Source organism: Stegodyphus dumicola, chromosome 10 (assembly GCF_044657685.1).
Source record: "Stegodyphus dumicola isolate Sdum_Otavi_A_Nest chromosome 10, ASM4465768v1".
Taxonomy (NCBI): domain Eukaryota; kingdom Metazoa; phylum Arthropoda; class Arachnida; order Araneae; family Eresidae; genus Stegodyphus; species Stegodyphus dumicola.
Window position 1 is genome coordinate 143,822,368 of NC_140777.1, and position 22,171 is coordinate 143,844,538.

General features: G+C 34.5%; 1 protein-coding gene across 2 annotated transcripts in view; it reads right to left on the reverse strand.

Annotated features, from left to right (window-relative positions):
- The window catches only part of LOC118190756 (sodium/calcium exchanger 3-like), a 134,344-nt gene that overhangs the window by 45,300 nt on the left and 66,873 nt on the right, over positions 1-22,171 (reverse strand). For both annotated transcript variants that reach the window (XM_035361528.2, XM_085825632.1), the window contains exons 3-4: positions 19,975-20,101; positions 3,663-3,882 (exon numbers count right to left, since the gene is read on the reverse strand). In XM_035361528.2, the coding sequence (XP_035217419.1) occupies positions 3,663-3,882; positions 19,975-20,101 (347 nt within the window). The remainder of the gene's footprint in view (positions 1-3,662; positions 3,883-19,974; positions 20,102-22,171) is intronic.

The following is a 22,171-nucleotide window of genomic DNA, read 5'->3' on the forward strand; positions in this document are numbered from 1 at the left end:
GAGATGGAATCGTCAATACACTTAAGCTCGAAACTTAAATGTACGATTATGTAGGATTTCAATTTTGGTAACGAAGGAAGGAAAATAAAGGAGCAAATTAGGGAGAATAAAATAATACGATTTGGTATTTTGAGCAAATTCAATTCACTTTCACTATACTTTTACAATTTTTTCATTATTATTTTTAATTTAATAAAGCATTTATTTTCTTATAAAACTGTGCCGTTTCTTTTTACATTTTGTTTTTTTATGACAAATATTTAGATTTAAATATTTTTTTAGTTATTCTTATTTTTAAATAATTTAGATTAATTGTTTTACGTTTACTGCTGCTTCTTCACTTATTAAGAACAGAAACGTGATTTTATTTCTAAGATTAATTGTTTCGTTAAATAAATTATTATTGCGCTTCAAAACCATATTGATTTTATTGACCATATTTATTATATTGATTTTAACATTATATTATATAATCCCATATATATATACGTTACGTTATGTAATACATGTGATTCCCTTTAAATTCAAAGTTTTAATTCTTCCGTGGTTTTGTCAAGAAAGGTTCCGCCACTTCTTTGTAAATTTTATATTTATATATAAATTTTCCAGCGTACGTTTTATCGCATTACATTTTCCTTAACTTAAATTTCATTTTCTGCAAGCAGTGATTTTTCGTTGCTGCATTTTCCTTGCTAAGACATGTTATGCACAATATTAAAATATGTCCTGCTTCCTTCGTAAATTTCAAATGAGGCAATTAGCTGCGAGCATCTTATTGTTAATTATTTGAGAGAAATGTTGAAAGCTAATGCAATAAGTACATGCATGGATTTAGAGAAAGAATTCAGAATTTTGGATTGTACTGTATAAAAATCTCTCCTTGAGATAGAGAAAGAACGGGGCTCTAAAAATGAATATAGCACAGATTAACACAATAAGCAGATGTAGAATTACTTTGAAGTCTGCCTTTAATTGCTTCCTTGATATTTTCACTGTGCGATAAAAATGAGCCATTTTTTAAACAACTGGTAACCTACGACAAACCATTGACATTGTACGACAACAGAAAGGTCAGAACAATAATCTCCACCGAAAGAATGTTATACTGGCAGTTTGTTTGTCTGCTTCTCACCTAACACCAGGTGCTTCGATTTTCTGTTTCCTGTCACAATTCTACACTAACTACCAATAAGTTTTTGGACACCTATGCAAATGACGATATCTGCGATCCTATGGTACGTCACGGATTCTGCCGGTATATATCGTGTAGGAAACAGCATCGGCTTTATGACAATGACATCGGCTTTAGTCGCATGCAAGATGCCTCGCAGTTCGGAGCTCTCTGATTTCGAGAAAGGTATAATTATCGGGTATCATAAATGTGGCCGATCCTTAAGGGATCTGAAGATCTTCAGATCTAGGGATCTGAAGTACCCAAAATCGACAGTGGCCTATGTGATTAAGAAGTGGAAGGTGAGCGGTGATTGTCGGAATGTGCCCCGAGTCGGCAGACCAACGAAACTGGGAGATAGAGACCGACGAGTGCTGTCCACAGAAATTCGGAAGAACCGCACCCAACCGATGGCTCTCATTCGCGAGGAGTTTCAACAGGCATCCGAGAGTATTGTTTCAATGAATACCATCCGTAAGGAAGCACATCTGCTTGGTTTTCATGGTCGTGCTGCTGCCCATAAGCCTTTGATCACAATGTCCAACCGCGCTGCTCGGTTAATGTGGTGTAAAGCACATCGAAATTGGACCGTAGATCAATGGAAACGGTTTCTTTGGAGTGACGAATCAAGGTTCACCCTTTGCCGTTCGGATGGCAGGGTCTGGGTCTGTCGTCTACCTGGAGAATGTCTCCTGCCAGAATGCATTGTGCCAACAGTCAAGTTCGGCGGAGGTGGAATTATGGTCTGGGGGTGTTTCTCCTGGTATGGGCTGGGACCCTTGTTCCCCATTCATGGTAAGCTCAACTCCGATGCCTACTGCACTATTTTGGATGACAATGTGCTTCTACGTTGTGGCAGTTTTACAGGTTGGACCCCTGTTACTTTCAGGACGACAATGCCAGTTGTCATGTTTCGACGTTAACCAAGGCTTGGTATGGTGCCAATGGAGTTCATCGAATGGACTGGCCTGCCCAGAGTCCAGACCTGAACCCTATCGAGAGCCTCTGGGACGAGTTGCATCGCCGAATTCAGGGGTGCACTAACCGTGCAAAATCGGTGAAGGAACTTCTATGTCTTCTCCAAGCTGAGTGGAAGAAAATACCACTAGCTGTCAGACAAAGACTTGTGGAAAGTATGCCCCGGAGGGTCCCCGCTGTAATTACCTCTCGTGGAGGCTCTACAAACTATTGATTTTGAATAAAGTTAGTTTTTCTTTTCTATCACAGGTGTTTAAATACTTATTGGTAGTCAGTGTAGTTAAATACACTGGTGTGCGAAATATAAGAAACAATTCCATTTTTCAACATACAACCATGAAACTCTTGAAAATTGTTTTTGCGATCAATAAAATAGAAAGCGAACTCAGTATAAAGGTGATTGCTTATGCAAATATCATCACCATGATGTCTGAGGGTATTTCAAAGCACACAAAACTCAAGGATTTAGCGTTCCCATTGCAAGGCAACTTAAAAAGAAGAAAGGAAGGCTTCTTTACAGGCATTCTTCTGCAAGTGAAAGTGAGTTAGTATGTGCAGTATGGCTACAAGAAAACATCAGGACGTCTTTATACATGGTAGAAAAACTAGCAAGATTGAATAAGGGCGTAGTTTACGTCTGTCGCCCAAGAGATTGCAATTGATAAAAGTACTGTTTCACAAGATTCTAAACGAAAGGTACAGCTGTATGAAAGGCTGGTGGCGATCAGCCATGAAACCTAACGGTGACTGATGACCGATGCATCGCCCTGCATACGAAAAAAGATAGAAATGAGACAACGGTAACATTGTTCAAGAGTTGCGCACGGCAACCGGACGACAGGTGCCCTGGTTTTCTGTGGCCAGGCGAACTTGACAAAGGTGGCCTATTCGTCCGCTGTCTGAACGCTGCGTACCCTTGATAGCAGACCATTGGGGGACCTTTTACAGTGGTGGAGAGAACACAGAGAGTGAGCACCTCATTAATGAATTCACATCCATTTTACCAATAAGAGTCGCTTCAGACTGACAAACAACCCTACACGTCAGATGATAAAGAGAGAGGCAGAGACGCACTTTCATGCCAGTAACATCAAGAAAAGAGAACGTCGTGATGGTTCTGGCGTGATTGCACTGGGAAGCAAATATGAAGAAGGAACGGACGGAGCTCTACATTTTCGACACGGGTTCACTTACTGAGCATCGTTATTGTGATGAAGTTAAGACGGAAACTTTCTTGATATTCCAATGTATCAAGAAAGTTTGTATGTTATAAGGAAAAATAAGGGGAAAAACCCACCTGAGTCTTTAAGTGGGTTATGTTTCGAAATGATCCAGCCAGAAAATTTCCGGCCGCTTTCTCCATGGTGGGCCCACATCTGGGCAAACCCTGTGTACAGATAGATATTTCGAATAATACGAGATAAAATTATAAACTTAGCTTTTTATTTCATCTTTTTTTTTCTCTCGAAAGGGAACTATTAAAAGAAAATTGTACTTTAAAATAGTACTTTACCTGCTGCAGAATCAAGTTCCAGCTGTTTAGTCGGTTTGGTTAGAAGCTTGACTTTGCACATTCCCTTGTCGGCTGCATAGCTGACTGCCACTAATATAGGGAAAAAAAGGAAAGTCATGACAGCTTCCCAGATCTCAACAACATGTGGTGAGACAGCAAGCAAGACGATGAGCAACCAAATGTAGGCAAAAATGCTGAAGAAAGCAGTCACACTAAATACCTATATAAGATAAAAAGTGGCTATAATATTAAATATTTCTTAGTATTCTAGTGACAACAAAAGTTTAATAAATCTGTATTTGAATAACAACATGAATATTAAAAAGCGAAAAGTTAAAAATAATGATAAACTTTACTAAAGGAATTACAAATTCGTAGAGATGCTCATAAACATTACAATTTCGTAGAATTATTTATAAGCTGTACTCTAGATCTTCATTTTAGCTTAATTTAACGCTTAATGGATGGTGAATTATGATGAGATATTTCACCCTGTTATCATCTTGACATAAAGTAAGACACACATCTGTAAAACTTAAAAAATATTTTGAACCAACCACTTGTGGTACATAACTTAAATCATATGCAGCTAAGAATTTTAACGAAGACAAATCGCTAGTTTATAAACTTTAATCTTCTTTTCGGCATTAAAATTTACAACCTAGCGATTTGTCTCTCAGTAATAAAAAAAATTAAAGTTCTAATTGCAGAAAACTTCCACTGAACACCTGGAACGGGTAATAAATAACCTCAAGCGAAGGCTTTAAGCCGTATCAATTTTTTCCCCAGCTAATATAGCAGAAAACTGCGCGTGATAACCATAAGCAGAGAGGATTTTTTTCTTGTAAAGCAGCATGTGGTATAGTTAAGATTCTCTTGTAATTTTAACTTCTTTGCCGCGTGTCTAAAATTTACATATCTTTCTGGTCAGAGCGTCATGTGAGGCACGAGAAGATAGGATAGCATGCAGCTTAAGCTTAGCTTTTAGTAGGTCTTTAAAAATAATGTCACACTGAGATCAAGAAGCATCCATTTGATTATGTTGTGGTCTTATATATGATATGGTAATGGGTCCAGGATGAGACGACCATATTGAGCTATAATATCATATTGAGCGATTAGCAAAATTATTGCTTACACTAATATTTGAAAGTATGGTACGTAGTATATTGATGGCATATTTTCTGTTATATGCATTCAAGCAGACCAATATGCAGTTCTGTTGTTGCTCTGAAAGGGTCGACAGACGGATATTTATCTGGCTCGAATCTTTTTATTGCAGTGTGCAGAGGGTGAAACCTTTTGTTAACCTGATTAAAGGGATCATCCTAAGCATAACAGTTGCACGGTTTAATCCTTCCAAGGTATTGAAGCAAATATTGAACAATTTTAAATTGCAGACTTTGGATTTGCAGTCTAGATCTCTTTCTCCTAATGAATTTTCATATCCGATCATCTGAAGATGCCCATCAAAACACTATTTTTTTATGGATAATGACGTTAAGCAGGCTGTTTCTAATCTCTATATGTAGCAGACTATAGATTAATAGACAAAAAGCATCTTCAACCTGATGCATCAACGAAACACGTTCTTTTAGCTCGGCCAGTTCCTTAAATGCACTGAAGAGCCAAAACTTTATGACCACCTACTCAATAATGCGTTGCTCAACCTTTGGCCTGCAACACAGCTACAGCTCGCCTTGGCATGGATGCCAGGCGAGCTGTAGGTGTGTGACAAGTCCTTGATAGATGACTGGAGACATGTTGTATCAAATGTTTGAGCAGCGGTCATGCAAAGTCAAGATATTTCGACGTGGTGGTGTTTGAGCTCTGAGTTGCATCTCCATGACATCTCAAATGTGCTCTGTCGGGTTAAGAACGGGCGAGTTTGGTGGAAGGACATGAATTGGAATTCAACCTTATGCTCCTTGAACCACCTCAACACAATTACAGCTTTGTGACATATGACGTTACCCTCCTGGAAGATTCCATTTCCAGTTGGGAAGACAGACGCCATGTAAAGATGCAACAGTTATGTTCAGATAGTCTGCAGCTTTCATGGTCTGTTCTACCATAACTAAGGGTCCCAGAGCCGTCCATGAAAACGTACCCTAAAGCATAATACTGACACCACCATCCTGTGTATGACCTACTGTATAAGAGGGAGGGGTGGCAACTGTTCACCTGAAGTCGGCGTACCCTGACACGACCATCGACATGATAAAAAGAAATTGTGATTTATATGACCAGAGAACTGTCTTCCACTTATCCATGGTTCAGTCTTGATGTTCCCGGGCCCACTGCAATAGTATTTGACAATGACACTTGATCAAGAGAGGCACACGAGTGGGTCGTCTGCTGCGCCGTCCCATATCCAATAGTGTCCGCTGGACTGTGGAACTGCTCAGCGGACACTGTTGTTCCGAAACACTTGTACTTTGACCTGCATTGTATTGGGCTGTCAGCTGAGCTACTGTCGCGCCTTTTTCTCTGTACCAAGCGGCATAGTCTCCGACGATATAGTCCGATAGTCTCCGACACTTTGGTCACGCGTAGACGTCCAACGCCTTAGCGTCTACTGCTGGTTTCACCGTAATTCCAGCATCAGTTAAACACCATTATCTCTGAATCACGTGCCGTCTACGTCATCCAGACGCGTTTATTGAAAATTGTGGGAATGGTCGTAATGTTTTGGCTCGTCAGTGTATATGCTTCACCAGAGTGGCCTAGTGGTTAAAGGCTACTGAATATCCGAAATCTCGAGTTCAAACTCAGTGAATGGGCTGGCTGCAAGGTTGTTTTTCATAGATTTCTCCATGTATAGCCTGAATACAAGCCAGCTTCCTTTAAAAAGTCCTCCACGAAGGCATCTCTCCCGTTAGGCAGATAGCTCTTTTGTGCTTTGCCATATTCAAATAACCTAGCCAAACCTAACTTTAAAATACCTAGGCAGATAGCCCTTCTAGGCTTTGCTATATTTTATTAATCTAAACTAACCGTCATAATATCTTACGTACTACGCAGCTCTTGGAAGTATTTTAGTCACACTGCTTGTAAGAAACAAAATTTTATACATTGCTTGTGAGGAACTAAATTTTATACATCATTCGTAAGAAACGAAAACTTAAAATTTGGAACTTTTGAGTCAATAATGTAAGAAACTATTTCGCATTAATCAAAGATGTTAATCTAGAAAATACATTGGAAAAGTAGTTTTACTTTGAACTATCACTTTGGGTTTCCTTAATTAGATTTTAATTATTTTCTTGACTTACATGTTCTGTATTTTTCTTAACTTACAGGTTTTGTTCTTATAGGTTGCGATACAGTGTTGCAGTAATAATCTACCAAAATAAAAATATAGTTGTTTCACATTCAGATATTGGCGTAGTGTGATTTAAAGACTCACTGTCTAAAAAAGAAATTTTTTAGGGTTTTGTTTTGACGTTAAAAAAATTAATCCGACTTTTGCTTTCCTTCCCTTATATCTTGTTTTACATAACAGCTGCAAAGCCGGTTGCAGTTTAAAGCTGAATATTTCCGGGTTTTGACTGCAAAGAGCGAATTGCAGGCCGCCGTGACAAATGACATAGTCACGCTCCGTGATTCATCTCTGCAGAACACATTTTGTCATTACGCACATAAACTATTGTCTTGCTTCTCCTTTTTTTATGTTTTCAAGATGCTTTGCTGGTGACGATACTGTTTTCAACACAAATGCGAGATACAAGCGCATAAAAATTATAGCATTAAACGTAGAAACAGACATAAAAAGAAATATATATCATAGTCGAGATTTAATCTTATAGAACAGAGATTTTTTTTTTTTTTTTTTTTTAGCTGTTTTACGCGGTTTTGAAAGTTTAATAGTGAGAGGTCAGAGAGGGATATTCAAACAAAGATTTGATTTGCCGTTTAATTGTTATGAATAAATTTGTTATCAAGAAATTTCTGGAATAAAAACTTGTACTTCTTTAAACTTCTTCAGAATAAAAATTTCTTCAGAATAACATCATCTTAGGAATTAATAAGGTTAAGGGTCCCCGAAATTAAGTTTCAAGTAGACTTTCTCTGTTTCGAGTTATGCATGACGAATATATGCAGAAGACTTATTAGAAAAATTGATACCATCCAATTATTTCTCTTGTGTCCAATATATTTGTTTTAGAAAACCTTTTTCTAACCTTGTATACACAAGCAAACATTGATATCCGTTGATCCGTCAAACATTGATCCGTCAAATGAGATCTACGCATATAGGTCTGAATCGGATACTGAACGTCTGCTCCCCCTGACGAAAGAACGTTATTATCTTTTCGGAAGAAAAAACCAATAAATACATTATTTAAAAATATACAACTAAACATTTTCATGATACAAAGGTCTTTAGCAGAGTTTTTTCAAAACTTCCAGATTGTTACGTTACATTACATTACCATCTATACATCAACCACTCACATTGGTAAAAACTCTGTTTTCAACTCAGGTATAATTGTATAAGAATAAACTTTGTATACGCAAGGTAGCGCACGAAATGTCATATCAGTCAGTCCCCTCACAATTTTTTAATATCACATTTTAAAATACTGGAAAGCGTATTCGGATGCTTTAGCTTGTGGAAAATCCGATAGATGTCAGAAGTCAGTATCGAATTCTAATTTGCCGTGAAATAACAGTTTCCAGGATAGTAAATAACGGTCGCTTATGTGTTTAACAGAAGGTGTAAGTTCTAATGATTTTTGAAGAAACGAAGAGTAAGGAAGGGTGACACAAAGACACTTTCTTGCACACTTTGATACAAGGACTCCCTGCGCACATACCTTTCACGGATTGTGTCAGCCATTGAAAGTCACTCTCTCTGTGTTGGAAAAAAATCGAGACGCCCATCAAGTGTTCGCATACCTGAAAATGGTAATAGATGTTTTTTTCACACACTTCGTGATTTATGCAAAACAGATCCCACCCATCCCACCCGCTCACTGAAAATGTTTTTGGTTTTCTGTATGAGATGTTTAATACACATGAAATGTCAGATCGGTTTCCTGAACATTACAAAGATGGGAGTCAGTGGCCTTGTAAAAGCACAGATCCATGCAATTTCTATTTATTGGATTTTTTGAAGGAAGAAGATGGCAAACCTCTTATCGTGCAATTATGCCGTGAAGTTTCGGAAGTCATGTGCCCCACAGTTGTGACAAATGGAAAGGTTCGCTTACAATAAGACGTGAAACAAAATGGCGAACACATTGAACACATTCTGCCCAACACTTAATTTCAATGATTAAATAGTTAACTATGCATTAATTTTTTAATATTTCCATGATAAATAAATCTGTAATATGGAAAAAAAAGTGTATGGCATTTTGTGATAACCCTGTAAAATGAGCCAGCGTGAATCTTGGGATAACTATATAGCACCTAATAGAAAGAGCCAACTATTCTGTACCTGCATCTAACCAATAAACGAAGCACACAGCGCACCTAAGGCGATAACTTACTTAGGACTTGTGTAACAAGCCTGTGAGAGTTTTAATAGTTTAAAACATCTATTAGTGCCTTACGACGAAAATGTACTTTGCTACCGATTTATGTTTGGCGTTATGCTTCTTTTCTTGTGAACCTTAAATTCCAACAAACGAATCTCAAAATCATGAAAATACGTTAAATCGCTGTCAGACCTACTAGTTACCATCAAACTGAGCGTCGAAAGAAAAAATTCCGTGAAAATTGTCTTCGCTTCTAAGAAGTTTGATTGTTGGTCTACGTGAAGACCAGATCTTTGTCGAAAGCCAAAGTAGTAACAGATCAAGTAACAGATACAACTGTAGACGAAACATTTTCCCAGACTTTTAAAATGTTGCGGGTGCATATGCATAACAGATCACAGATCGCTAAGCGCAGCTGTTTCTGCTAGAACTCTTTCGTTCAAATTAATACTACGAGAAACGCGTTTCTCAAGAAAATTTCTTAAGTATCGTTTGTCGCTAAATCTGGTCAGACATTCCTTCTCAAACTGTAGTTTGAAGACCACAAGCGATCCTCGAAGGCTGCCCTCATGGACCTTCTAGGTTTCTAAAAAGGCAAAACATAAAAGTGAAATTAAACTGGAAGAGAGACACATGGAAATCGTTGATCACTTTTTCGACCAAGACTGACATTTTATGAAATTTATTACCATACCTATAGACAGCAAATTTTAACCTATGGACGATCTTAACAACAAAAGAGGGATTTAGAGCACTGGTGGTTTTTTTCTTTCGCTCGCTGCACATTTGCGACCACTGGGCTCATTATCAGTGAAAAACGGAGTGTAATGAACTGTGCAATTGTGCTTTGAAAATTATGCCTCAGTTTGTTCTACGTAACTCTATGGTGAAGAGTTTTCATTATTATCTGAAACAGAAGCAAAGTACTGAAATCAATTTGACATATGCGCCGATCTTAGACTTTTAAGCTTAACAGCGTACATTTAAACGCAGAAAAGCTGTTCAAAAATCCGGGAGATTCATCCATCTCATTAATGCGAATGCTAACGTTTATTTAATTTTTAGTTACCAGGTTGTCCGGAGAATAATACAAGTTTTTGCAAATGTTTATCTTTCCTGTATATTCTTATCAACACATATTTTGAATTACATTGATTTATATATCATTTTGAAACTCTATTTTCGCTCTGTATTTCTATAATAATCATTTTGTTTCAAAATTATTTTCAAAAACATTTATTAGGTGTTTTTGTTTAAATGTCAAAACGGGATTTTCTGCAAATTTACTTTTATGAATACAAGCTAGGCCACAGCACAGCACAAACTGCTCGAAATGTCAACGAAGTATGGGATGAGAAAAGTGTTAATGAATCTACAGTTCAACGGTGATACCAAAAGTTTCGTCGTGGATAATTTGACCTGGAAGATCAAGAGCATCGTGGACGCTCTTCAGCTGTTGATGACGATGATTTTAGTTGAAGCAATCCGTGCATAACTGTTCGAGAGCTTGGCGTAAGTAAAACAATGGTTTCTGATCACTTGAATCTGAATCGTATAGGAAAGTCAAAGAAGCTCGATAAGTGGGTGCCTCACGAATTGAGCGAAAATTAAAAAAATCGCCCTATTGAAGTATCGTCTGCTCTTCTTCTCCGCAACAAAAAAGACCTTTTTCTTGATCGAATTGTTACGTGCGATGAAAGGTGGATTCTGTCCAACTACTGGCGACATTCAGCTCAGTGGTTAGACCGCGGTCACACACCACAACACTTTCCAAAGCCAAATTTGCACCAAAAGAAAATTATGGTGACTGTTTGGTGGCCTAAGGCCGGTCTCGTCCACCACAGCTTCCTAAATCTGGGTGAAACGATTACGGCAGCAAATCAACGAATTGCACCAAAAATTGCAACGCATGTGCTCGGCATTGGTCAACAGAAAGCGACCAGTTCTTCTCCATGACGATGCTCGGCCGCACTCATGCAACTGACCCTACAGATATCGGACGAATTAAGATACGAGACTGTCCCTTTTTACCATATTCATCTGACTTCTCGCCGATCGATTACCACTTTTTCAAACATCTGGATAACATTGTGCAGAAGAAATGCTTCAGAAACCAAGACGAGGTCAAAAACGCCTTTGACAACTTTATCGCATCTAGAACTCCAGAATTTTATTCTACTGGCATAAATAAACTTATATCTCGCTGGCAAAAATACATTGATTCGGCTGGGGCTTATTTTGATTAATAAAATTGTTTTTGAGTCGTGTTATGATACTTTAAAGAAAAAGGTTAAAAACCTGCATTATTTTCCGGACAACCTAATAATAAGATTATTCAAATTCAATAGCTTTGAATTATTAGGAAAAAATTAATTTTTTTCTACTAATTCAATAACTTAATATCAATTAAAAAGTAAATGAATTTTAAATAATTGTATTTTTTATATATAACTAGTAATAAAAATATGCTAAAAGTGACAAGAATAAGGTGATTCGCAGAACATTCTAACTTATAAAAGTGATTCCCACTTTCCAACAAGTTTGAGAAACGCTGTGATAACACCATCACAGAAGATAAGAAATATACTGCAGCCCGAGGCAGCAAGAAATGCAGGTTGAGATGCAGCGATCATATTGCGTAATAGGATCACTTATGCTTCTCCAACTCTCACAAAAAAAAAGAAGAGAATGGGTAAAGCTCAAATATTACAGCATTACTCAAGCACAGTGTTTTGTTGATGTCAGGGTCATTTTATACTAAATCTAAAATAACGATAAATCCAATCTACAAGCATTTACAAACGCTTTTTTTAAGTGGATTTAAAAGTGAATTTTTTTTAAAGTGGAGCACATGGAAGTTAATTGCTGCAATAACATTCGCCGATTTCAGGATTGATTCTTACATTTAGAAAGTGCCGAATTCAATTTCTATTTAAACAAAATTAGGTTCGAGCATGTGCATAACCGATTTTATTGCCTTGCTACTTTCTGCCGATATCAGGATCATTTCGTAAGTTTCACATAATGCAGATTTTGAATTTATGATTAGATTTAACATTCAGAATAAATTTCTTTTTTAAACTACCGACCTCTCCTCTCATTGGAGAAGGAGAAAACAACCATCACAGCAATTAATCTATGTAATTCGAATCTTCCTTATTGCCAAGAATTAGTAAACTTAATTGTTTTTTATATTGTTATTGTGATTTAATCCAGGATAAATACCATAAAATATTTACAAAGAAAAGCGAGTAAATCTCTCACCCTCTTTTCTTCACACTCGTTACGCTGAGAATCATTTTCATATTCAACGAAGCGTGTCAGTAGTTGGCATCATGTCTGAAGAAAGCTGGCATTACCTAATTCGAGTCTTTGACCCTTAAATCAAGTTACAGTAACATTTCCCTATTTTCGAGATTTCAGTTCTTATTCAAACTGTTTCACCTAGCAATATATTCAGCGTTAAAAGATGTAACTGTCTTGATATTTTTTAAATTTAATAGCAATGATTCTGTTTTCGCATTACTCGAACAATGATAATTCTAAAATAAAATATTGGTGAAGCATTAGCATTAGCTTCGATTTTAAGAACTACTGTTAAATCCAATCTGTAAACAATTTGAAATTCTGCAGTGACTCACATTTGTTTTTGGACGCTTACGTTTTCACAGTTTTATTTACAAACATCAATTACTAAATATTAGCGAAATGACTGTTTTTGTTTAGAAATACTATTGATAAATATAATACTTTCCGAAACCTTCGAAACGTGTTTGGCTGAAAAGAATTTTTATTTAAAAAGATCCGAAAATCAGCTCACATAAATATTCGAACACTTTGAATAAACAGTTTATAGTAGAAGTCAAACAACAAAAATCAGCGTTATGTTTGCAAATTTTCCAGGATTAGTTTCGCTGGTTTAACTATCGAACTTGTCATTCATTTGCACTTTGGCAGCTGAGGTAGATGCCAAAGTGCAGAAAATAACCACTGCTCGGCGTGTTATTTTGTTATTTTAACCTAAACAGTTTATAATTAATAAAAACATAAAAATAACGGGATATTCAACATTTCGTTGGACATTCTTTAGCTAAAATTAGGTTTTTCATGCACTTCATGCTAACATGGATTTAATTAATTCTTTCGAATACGAATACTCCATTTTGTTCTATTCTTCCGTACGAATTACTTTTAAAGACGCTTTTGAAGAAATATCATATTTACTAATTTTTTTCTCCAACTCACTTTTGATAACCTCAGAATAGTTGTATATATATACAAGCGAACATTTAGGGCTGTCACAGAATAAAAGACTCTTTTCCTCCAAAAAAAAAAAAAAATTATAAAACTGCTTTAAAATTAATTCCGAAGAGAATTTTTCGTGGCGTCTGTTCGTACATTCGTATCTCGCATAACTCAAAAACGAGTAGCCTCAGAACGCTGAAATTTTGTGTATAGGACTGCTATAACATGTAAATGTGCACCTCGTAATTTGGTTGCAATCGGCCGCACCAAACGTATATAAATATATGCATATAATTGAAATAGAAAGCTAATAAGTACTGTGTTGTAAGACCTATTTGGTCTTAAAAAATTTTTGCGCAATATGGTGCAAAAATTATGAAATAATAGGAAGAAAAATTGTAGTGAGCTCGCCAAAAAGTTACCAGGAGCTGTGGCTCCAAAAAATATTTCAACGCAGTATTTTTTAAAATAATGACATTGAAGGGTGAAAAAATTAGCCTATGCAGTATATAAATAAAATGCAGTATATAAAAAACTGTTAAAATCAATCTTTGGAAATATGTGAATGGCAAAAAATACAGTAAAAACCTATCGATGTGATAAGTGAAAAGTTAACACATATAAAAACTGAACGACGGAACAAGTTGATACAAAATTAAAACATATGAAAAACATAAATTACAAAAATTATAAAAATTATAGAGCAGAAAATGGTAAATTAGCCCAACTCGACCTCCAACCAGGCTTTTCAAGGGAAATTTAGTTGGATGTCGAACCAAGCCAACTCCATTACGCGTTTCGCCGAAACAAACCATTGAAGCTCTTGTGTGACGAAAGAATTTTTAAAAACATACGAATTGTACCAAAAAAAAAAAAAAAAAACTTTTGGAGCTTCAATTCTCTGTTCTAATTTCCCGACGCGTCCGCTCAAAATGACACATTAAGGTGTAAAAAAAATGTAAATGCAACTCCAAATATCCAATCTGTTACTCCGCTCAGTGATCTCAGTTTCTTTATTCTTATATGTTTGTAAATTGTGCATTTTTTTTCTGTAAAAATGATTGAATTATGTTGTTCTTATCTTTCAGTTAAGGTTTTTATGCCTTTATGAAATCTGTCTGCAATATTTGTACAATTAATCAACAATTTAAAAGCTGTTTAAGTGCAATTAAGCCTAATTTTTAAATAACATGGACATATTTGTTTACATTTGAAACAGCAGAATGGTAGATTTGTTGCCAATCTAGAGAGACTAAGCTTCGCAACAACAAAGATAACGACTTTTTTTATTACTGCGAATTAAATAATGCTTAATCCATTCTGGAATTTATTCGAAAAAATAAGTGTTTAAGATTTACTTCGTAATTTTTAATATAGATATTTTGAGTTTTTATGTATTTTTGCCTTGGCGGGAAGTGAGAACTGAATGAATTGAATGAGAAATAGTGAATCGTCTATGAAAAACTGTTTCTTTTTTGTTTTGTTTGCTTTTACACATCGTTTTAGATTTAGTATAGTATTTGAATAGAACATGTGGCAACGATTAGATAATTCTTCAAGCGATATAAATTTTGTGCATTCTGAGTTATAACATGAACGAAATATAACGCTGTTCAGTGAACCTAGCTCCAGAGTGTCGTTATGGTAAACAAATATAGTGAATTTTAAAGTGTGCATTTATTCTATTGTAGTTTATGCGCTCTCGACGAAGTAGATTTAATTCAATCAAATAAGTTTAAATGTAATGCAAGAAGAAATGCCTATAATTTAATATTCCGTACAAGGAAGTCATGTGGTGTACACATCAGATTTTTTGATTACATGCTCATTTTAATTTTACTGCAAGGTCTCACAAAAATGATCGGCCACTGAATTTAAAAAAAAAAAAAATTTAAGAGAAAAGCGTTGAAATAAAATAATAAAGAATATTTTCCCTTTGAACATGTATTTTCTTAACTTTCTCTTTGTACTAAATAAATTTGAAAAAATTAAATAGTAAATTTAAAAAATAACGTTTAAGCCTAAAATGGAAAAAACAGATACCAAAAAATTAATCGGACATTTTAATAATTTCTAATTAGTTTGCAATAAATAAAAAACAAAATTTTATGCAATTAGTTTGGGTAAAGAAGCTAGGCAAAATTCTAAAAATCATATGCTTGTATAAATCGAAATTTCTTTTCAGAAAATATTCGTTATTTTAATGTTTTATTGCAATGGCTCGGTCACGGAAGGGAACATCGTTAGAAATCCGCAGATTAGTTATTGATTTGCATGAAAAGCAAGAGAAACCTTTTAGAAAAATTGCCTATTAACTTAATTTAAGTAACCCTAGAATTTTTTATATTATTAAGCGTTGTAAGAAACAGAATCATATTGAAAACAAAAGAAGACCTGGAAGACCAGTTATCGGATGGAATGAAACGATTATATGTAATATATGTAAATTCAGAAACTGTGAGAAGAGTAATGCGATTTGCAGGATATCATGGCTGAGTAGAAAGAAAATTTTCTTCGACTCGCTTTCGTAAAATCGATGAAACAAAAGACACCAGATTATTGGGGAGAAGTGTTACTTGCTGATAAAAAGCAAGTTTAACATCTTTCGGTTCAGATGGACAAATACTGGTGTGGAGAAAACCCAAAGAATTTTGGATGCAAAACTTAGTACCAAGTGTTAAATACAACTTAGGAAGAATTATAGTATGGAAATCTATCGCACATTCCGGTGCTGGTAATAAAGATGGTATTGAGGATCAGTATAAGAACCTTGACTTCTTGAAGTGAAATTTGGCATCGTCAGTGCAAAAACGTAATATACAAAATAGCTTTAAATTCTACCAGGCCAATGCATACTGCCAAACAATGTTAGACTCTGATTGTTATATAAGTGTCCAGAAGTAAGTAAAGCATCACTCCAATCGCCAGATCTTAATTCTGTAAAACATATCTGACATGAAATAGAATCGAAAATTTAGAAGTAGAGCATATCTTTAAGGCAGCAACTGACAGCAGCGATTCAAGAAGAGTAACATAAAATAAATCCAAAAATAACAACAACAACAACAACAACAAAATCTGATGTGTACACCACATGACTTCCTTGTACGGAATATTAAATTATACGCATTTTTTCTTCACTTTATTTAAACTTATTAGATTGAATTAAACCTACTTCGCCGACAGCGCATAAACCACAATAAAATAAATGCATTCTTTAAAATTCACTTTGTTAACCATAGCGACACTCTGGCGCTAGGTTTACTTAACAGTATTATATTTCATTCATATTGTAACTCAGAATGCACAAAATGTATATCATTTAAAGAATTATCTGATCGTTGCCACATGTTCTATTCAAATACTATAATAAAGCTAGAACTATGTATAAAAGAAATTAAGCAAACAAAACAAAAAAGAAACAGTTTTTCACAGACTATTGAGTATTTCTCATTCAATTAATTCAGTTCTCACTTCGCGAGAAGGCAAAAATACATAAAAACTCAAAATATCTATATTAAAAATTTCCAAGTAAATCTCAAACACTTATTTCCTCGAAAAAATTCCAGAAAGAATTAAGCATGATTTAATTGGCAATAATAAATGAATGCGTTATCTTTGTTGTTGCGAAGCTAAGTTTCTCCAAATTGGCAACAAATCCACTAGTCTCTTGTGTCAAATGTAAACGTCAATGGCTGCCATTAAAAACAGGCTTAGCGGCAATTAAACAACTTTAAAATTGCTGATAATTCTAAAAATATTGCACACAGATTTACTAAAGGCATAAAATCCTTAACCGGAAGATAAAAACAACATAATTCAATCATTTTTAAAGCAAAAAATGTACAATTTACAAACATATAAGAGTAAAGAAACTGAGATCACTGAGCCGGGTAATAGAGTGGATATATATATAAATATATTTATATACGTTTGGTGCGGCCGATTGCAACCAAACTACGAGGTGCACATCTACATGTTATAGCAGCCCTATATACAAAATTTCAACGTTCTGAGGCTACTCGTTTTTGAGTTATGCGAGATACGTACGTACGCACGCACGTACGTACGCACGTACGTACATACGTTCGTACAGATGCCACGAAAAATTTTCTTCAGAATTAATTTTAAAGCAGTTTTATAATTTTGTTGAAGGAAAAGAGTCTTTTATTCTGTCCTTACGTACAGATATCACGCAAAAGCATCGTTAAATTGCATTCGATAGCGGTCAAAATGGATATTTTCGTTGAAATATGCTGCCTGAAACTTTTCGCGATTACAATACTTCCTTTTTACTTCGTACAAGGAAGTAAAAAAACTTTTGGAGTCGGTTCCCAAAAGATGAAATAAAATGATTAAGCGTAAAAGTAATTCCATAAGTTATTAAGAAGCAAAATAATGTAAGTTTTTGTCATTTTTTGCTGTTACTAAAAGTGTCCGAGTACTTTCGTCAGAATATTTTTTCTCTTTAAAAAAAAAAAAATGATATTTTTAATTGTTTCTTTATTGGATAAAGAAGCTAGGCAAAAATCTAAAAATCATACGCTTTTATAAATCGATTTTTTAATTTAATTTTCGTCTTTTCGAAAATATATTTACTGTAAGAAAAATGTTTAATTCAGATGTAATCAAAATAAAAGCCTTCCTTTTTGTTTAATTTATTTTAGTTTTTATGTTCATTAAAGAATACAAAAATTCAAAGTGTCCAATCATTTCTGTGAGCCACTGTATTTATGTGACATACTTAGTCAAAATGAAGGCGACATTTTTCCCCAATGAAGTAGAGGGCCTGGATTCTTTAAAAGAGTAGTAGAGGGCCATGACTCTTAGCTATAAGGCTTTTGTGAATCGAAGGATGAATTATGTCTTATTTTACATTCATGAACATTCAGTAATATAATGGTCTACATATTTTGCGAGAGATACTCGCTGCTAGAGGTAACAATAATCGGAAGTTGATCTGTTTGGATAGTTTCTTTTTAGGCTAAGTTAAGCTTTTTGTAAATCTACGCGTTTTTCAGTTTTCCGTTAATTAATATTAGATGAAAAGATAATAAATACACACTATTCTTTTTAAGAAGATACCAGCTTTAAAGGAATCATTTTTCTACATTTTTCATGAAAAATCAAAAGTTTAGTAATCCGTTCTATATCATTAAAATTATTATTTTATGCCGATAAAACTCATAATCTTAATTTAATTCGTATTTAACAGAAATAATTATGCATTTTACTTTTTTATATTATTTATAGATAATTTCTTCATTTAATTTTATTTGTGTTTAAAATCAAAACAAGATTATATGCTTAAATTTTAAGCTTACATATTTTTTTTAAAAATTCAGTTGCTTACGTATTTAGCTGAGATAGAGGAAAATCAGACGTTTCTGCAAATATAATTCACTTTTAATTTTGCCGAAAAAACATTTGCTTTTTTTAATGCGGAAATAAAATATGATATCGAGTGAAGAGACCGTTAAATATTTCGAAAAATCAGTTGTGTTTTCGTTGGGATTCGATTTGGCTGAAAGTGTTAACTATTCACACCGCGACAGCACGCACAGGCAAATGCGAGAGAGGCACGAGACCCACACGACTAAATCCAGCTGGGAACGAATTATCGTCCGTCATATTTTAATTCGGTTTCCATCGTACAGATCCTTAAATATTTTTTGCCAGACACATTTAAAATACACTATGGCCTCGCTGGGATTTAAACACAGATTGCTAACTGAATGTGTTAATCACGACAGCACGCCGAGAGGGAATGCGATAATTTTCTCATACCGTAAAAGCTAATGTATATTTGGAAAAAAAAATAACAAAAGAAGAAAAGATAATAATATAAAAGATTTTATCATAATCTTATCAGTTTTGATCTTACCAAAAAAGAATTATAGAGACATTAGGTATTTTTTGGAGGCAGGCAAGATAAAAAATTAGCAAACGCCTTCTCGGGAATCGAAAAACGGACCTCTGGAATACCGGCCCAGCGTGCAGAACCACTACACCACGAAGGCGCGCTAGGAACGTGGGAAAATGTTTTCGAGCATCAGGATGGGCTACAATTCCAGTTCGGCCAAATAAGGGGGAGTTTACTGCAATGTTAGAACGTAGGTACCCTCTCCTCACCGTCATCTCCTTAGACAACTGCCTCTAGGCGTGACCAGTATTTCTACGATCATAAAGAAGAATCGGTACTAAACCTAGCCTTTCTAATTCCCTCCATAGGTCTAAATTATTTTATGCACCTTCACAAAAATCAAAATCAAACGGAGCTGTGTGCGGTCGGCTTAAAAAGAATTCATTGCAAATTTATTCAGTGGCTTTGTACGATATGAAGAAATTTAAAATTTTCTCTAGTGGAAAAGATTTGAGAAACGCTAGTTTTAACAATGCGTTGCACGCAAACGTTGGCAATTCCTGACCTTGCGTAGAGAGGTCACAAATGGCGAATCCCTGACTTAGATCTCTGAGCCACTACGCCATCGCCTAATATAACGATGACCTATTTTCTTGAGTCAACGGATACTAAGATAATTCTCTTACTATAATGAATCCACAGAAAGAAAGATACTTACGCTAAAGGTGCGGATCCTTCTTGTTTCTCCGGATGGTAGTGCTACAATGCAGACACCGCATATGACAAGTAGATTGAAAGCTGCCGATCCGACGATAGTGCCTGGACCTAGGTCCCCTGCAGTGAACCTTAGGGATGACAATAGCAAATGAGTAAAGGAAAATGAGGTTGGAATCAACAAAAGTATTTATTACTAAAATATATTGTACTAAATCGAATAAAAGATGTTTTTTTCGTAAACTGTCTTTCTGAAAACAATACTTCTTGTGCAACAAGAGATGCACCCACTTCTGCTTTCACGCGGGAGATAGTATTCCGGAGGAAAAGAACGCAATAATGCGCATAAAAATTACAGTGTATTGTGAAAATAGAGATGATTAATTTCTAATATGAACCTAGCCTAAAAACTATGTACCTTTCAAATAAATCTACATTAAAATCTTTGTTTAAATCATATCACTTAAAATGCATTTATAAATTTATAAAGATATATAAAAAGTAAATTCTTCTTCTTAAAGATACTTGTACGCCACATACACATACACACACACATGCAATAATAAAGAGAGACAGAATAGGGAAACAAACATGAAAACTTATTACAAATACCGATTTTACCTGTTACTAATTCTCTATACCTTTCTGTTGCGTCATTTCAAAATAAGTTTTACTCGGATTTTTATAAATGCATTCTCGTACCATTTATGTATCATTACCTCATTCATAATCTAAGGCAGAAGATAAATAATGCCAAAGTATAACATAAAATTAGCAAAGTAGCTATCTTGTTTGGCGTAGACTTTGTGGATTTCGAGGGCAAATAGGTACAGGTCCCTCTTCAAAGCAAAGGCCTGAAGCAAGGAAATTTGATACCTGGAGAAAAGGAATTTGCAATTGTCTTTGTTCCTGATGAAGAGGAATTTGTTTGCCTTTGAAATCCATAGAGTCTTAACTAAACCATACGTCGAGTGCAAGATTCTTACTTAGCTAATTTTATGTAAACCTTAAACTGGTGTCTCTAAATGCATTTACGACAGTATATTGAAGCACGATTTTTATTAACAACAAAAGATTTGATTTTGCAGAAATAAAATAAGAAAAACTATATTTACGCAAGTTATTTATTTTTGCTTGTTATATTTTATTTATTGACTGATTTTATATTATATATTTAGATTTAATTTTAGAATTTTCTCGCTTAAAATATGTGTTTTCAAAGTCAAAACCAAATGATCGAAAGTGAAAAAGTCTCAATGACGATTATCAGCGTAATTTTTAAATTCTTTTTTTTTCAACTATTTGCTAGTGTTTTTAAAATTAAATCCAGATAAAGATTTTAAAAAGGCACTATTTGATTCATATTGAATCTAAATGAATCGAGTAAAAAATAAATAGATTTCTTTATCTAATTCATATGAAGTTAAAATCATGAAAAAAACAGTATCAAGGTAACTTATATTTATTCTTTAACATCATATTAAAAATACGTTTATTCAGTTTTACATCACAAACTATTAACATTCATCAAAACTATTTCAGATGCATACAGACTATACGGGCAGTCATCACCTATCTTCAAACAAGCCAAATTCGTATAAATTCTGTTACTTTAGATTAAGCGTTCCAAAGACATTTATTCCATTCGGGACTTGTTAAAGTCTACTAATAGTCCAGTATTATTATAGAAATATATAATTAGTGCAAAATTTATACTGCATATCGGAAAATGGCGAGAAAATAATTTTCTTTTTAAGAAACAAAAACATGATTTTTACATCGAAGCATTAAATTTTGATGAAGAGGATAAACACGAGTTTCGTGAGTTTCTATTAAGTAAAGCAAGAAGCAAAATGTATCATTTAATTACTAGCATAAATAAAAAAAATCAACAATTTAATATCTCGAAACATTGATTATTAAATTCGCCTTCTAGAAGATATTTTGTGCCTTGCATTATGATTAATTTATCATAATTTAAAAAATGTTTTATATAAATTTTGATTGACTAACAGCAAAAAAGTTCGATTAAAAATACAAACAAAAAAAAATATCGTTGTAATGTCTGTTCTCATACAACAACCAAACGAAATTTTTATAATCGATACATTACAAATTATTCGAAAACGTAATATGAGAGATAAAACGTACAGAGCGATTAATTAAATAACTAAGATGCAATTAACGTTATTAGGATACCG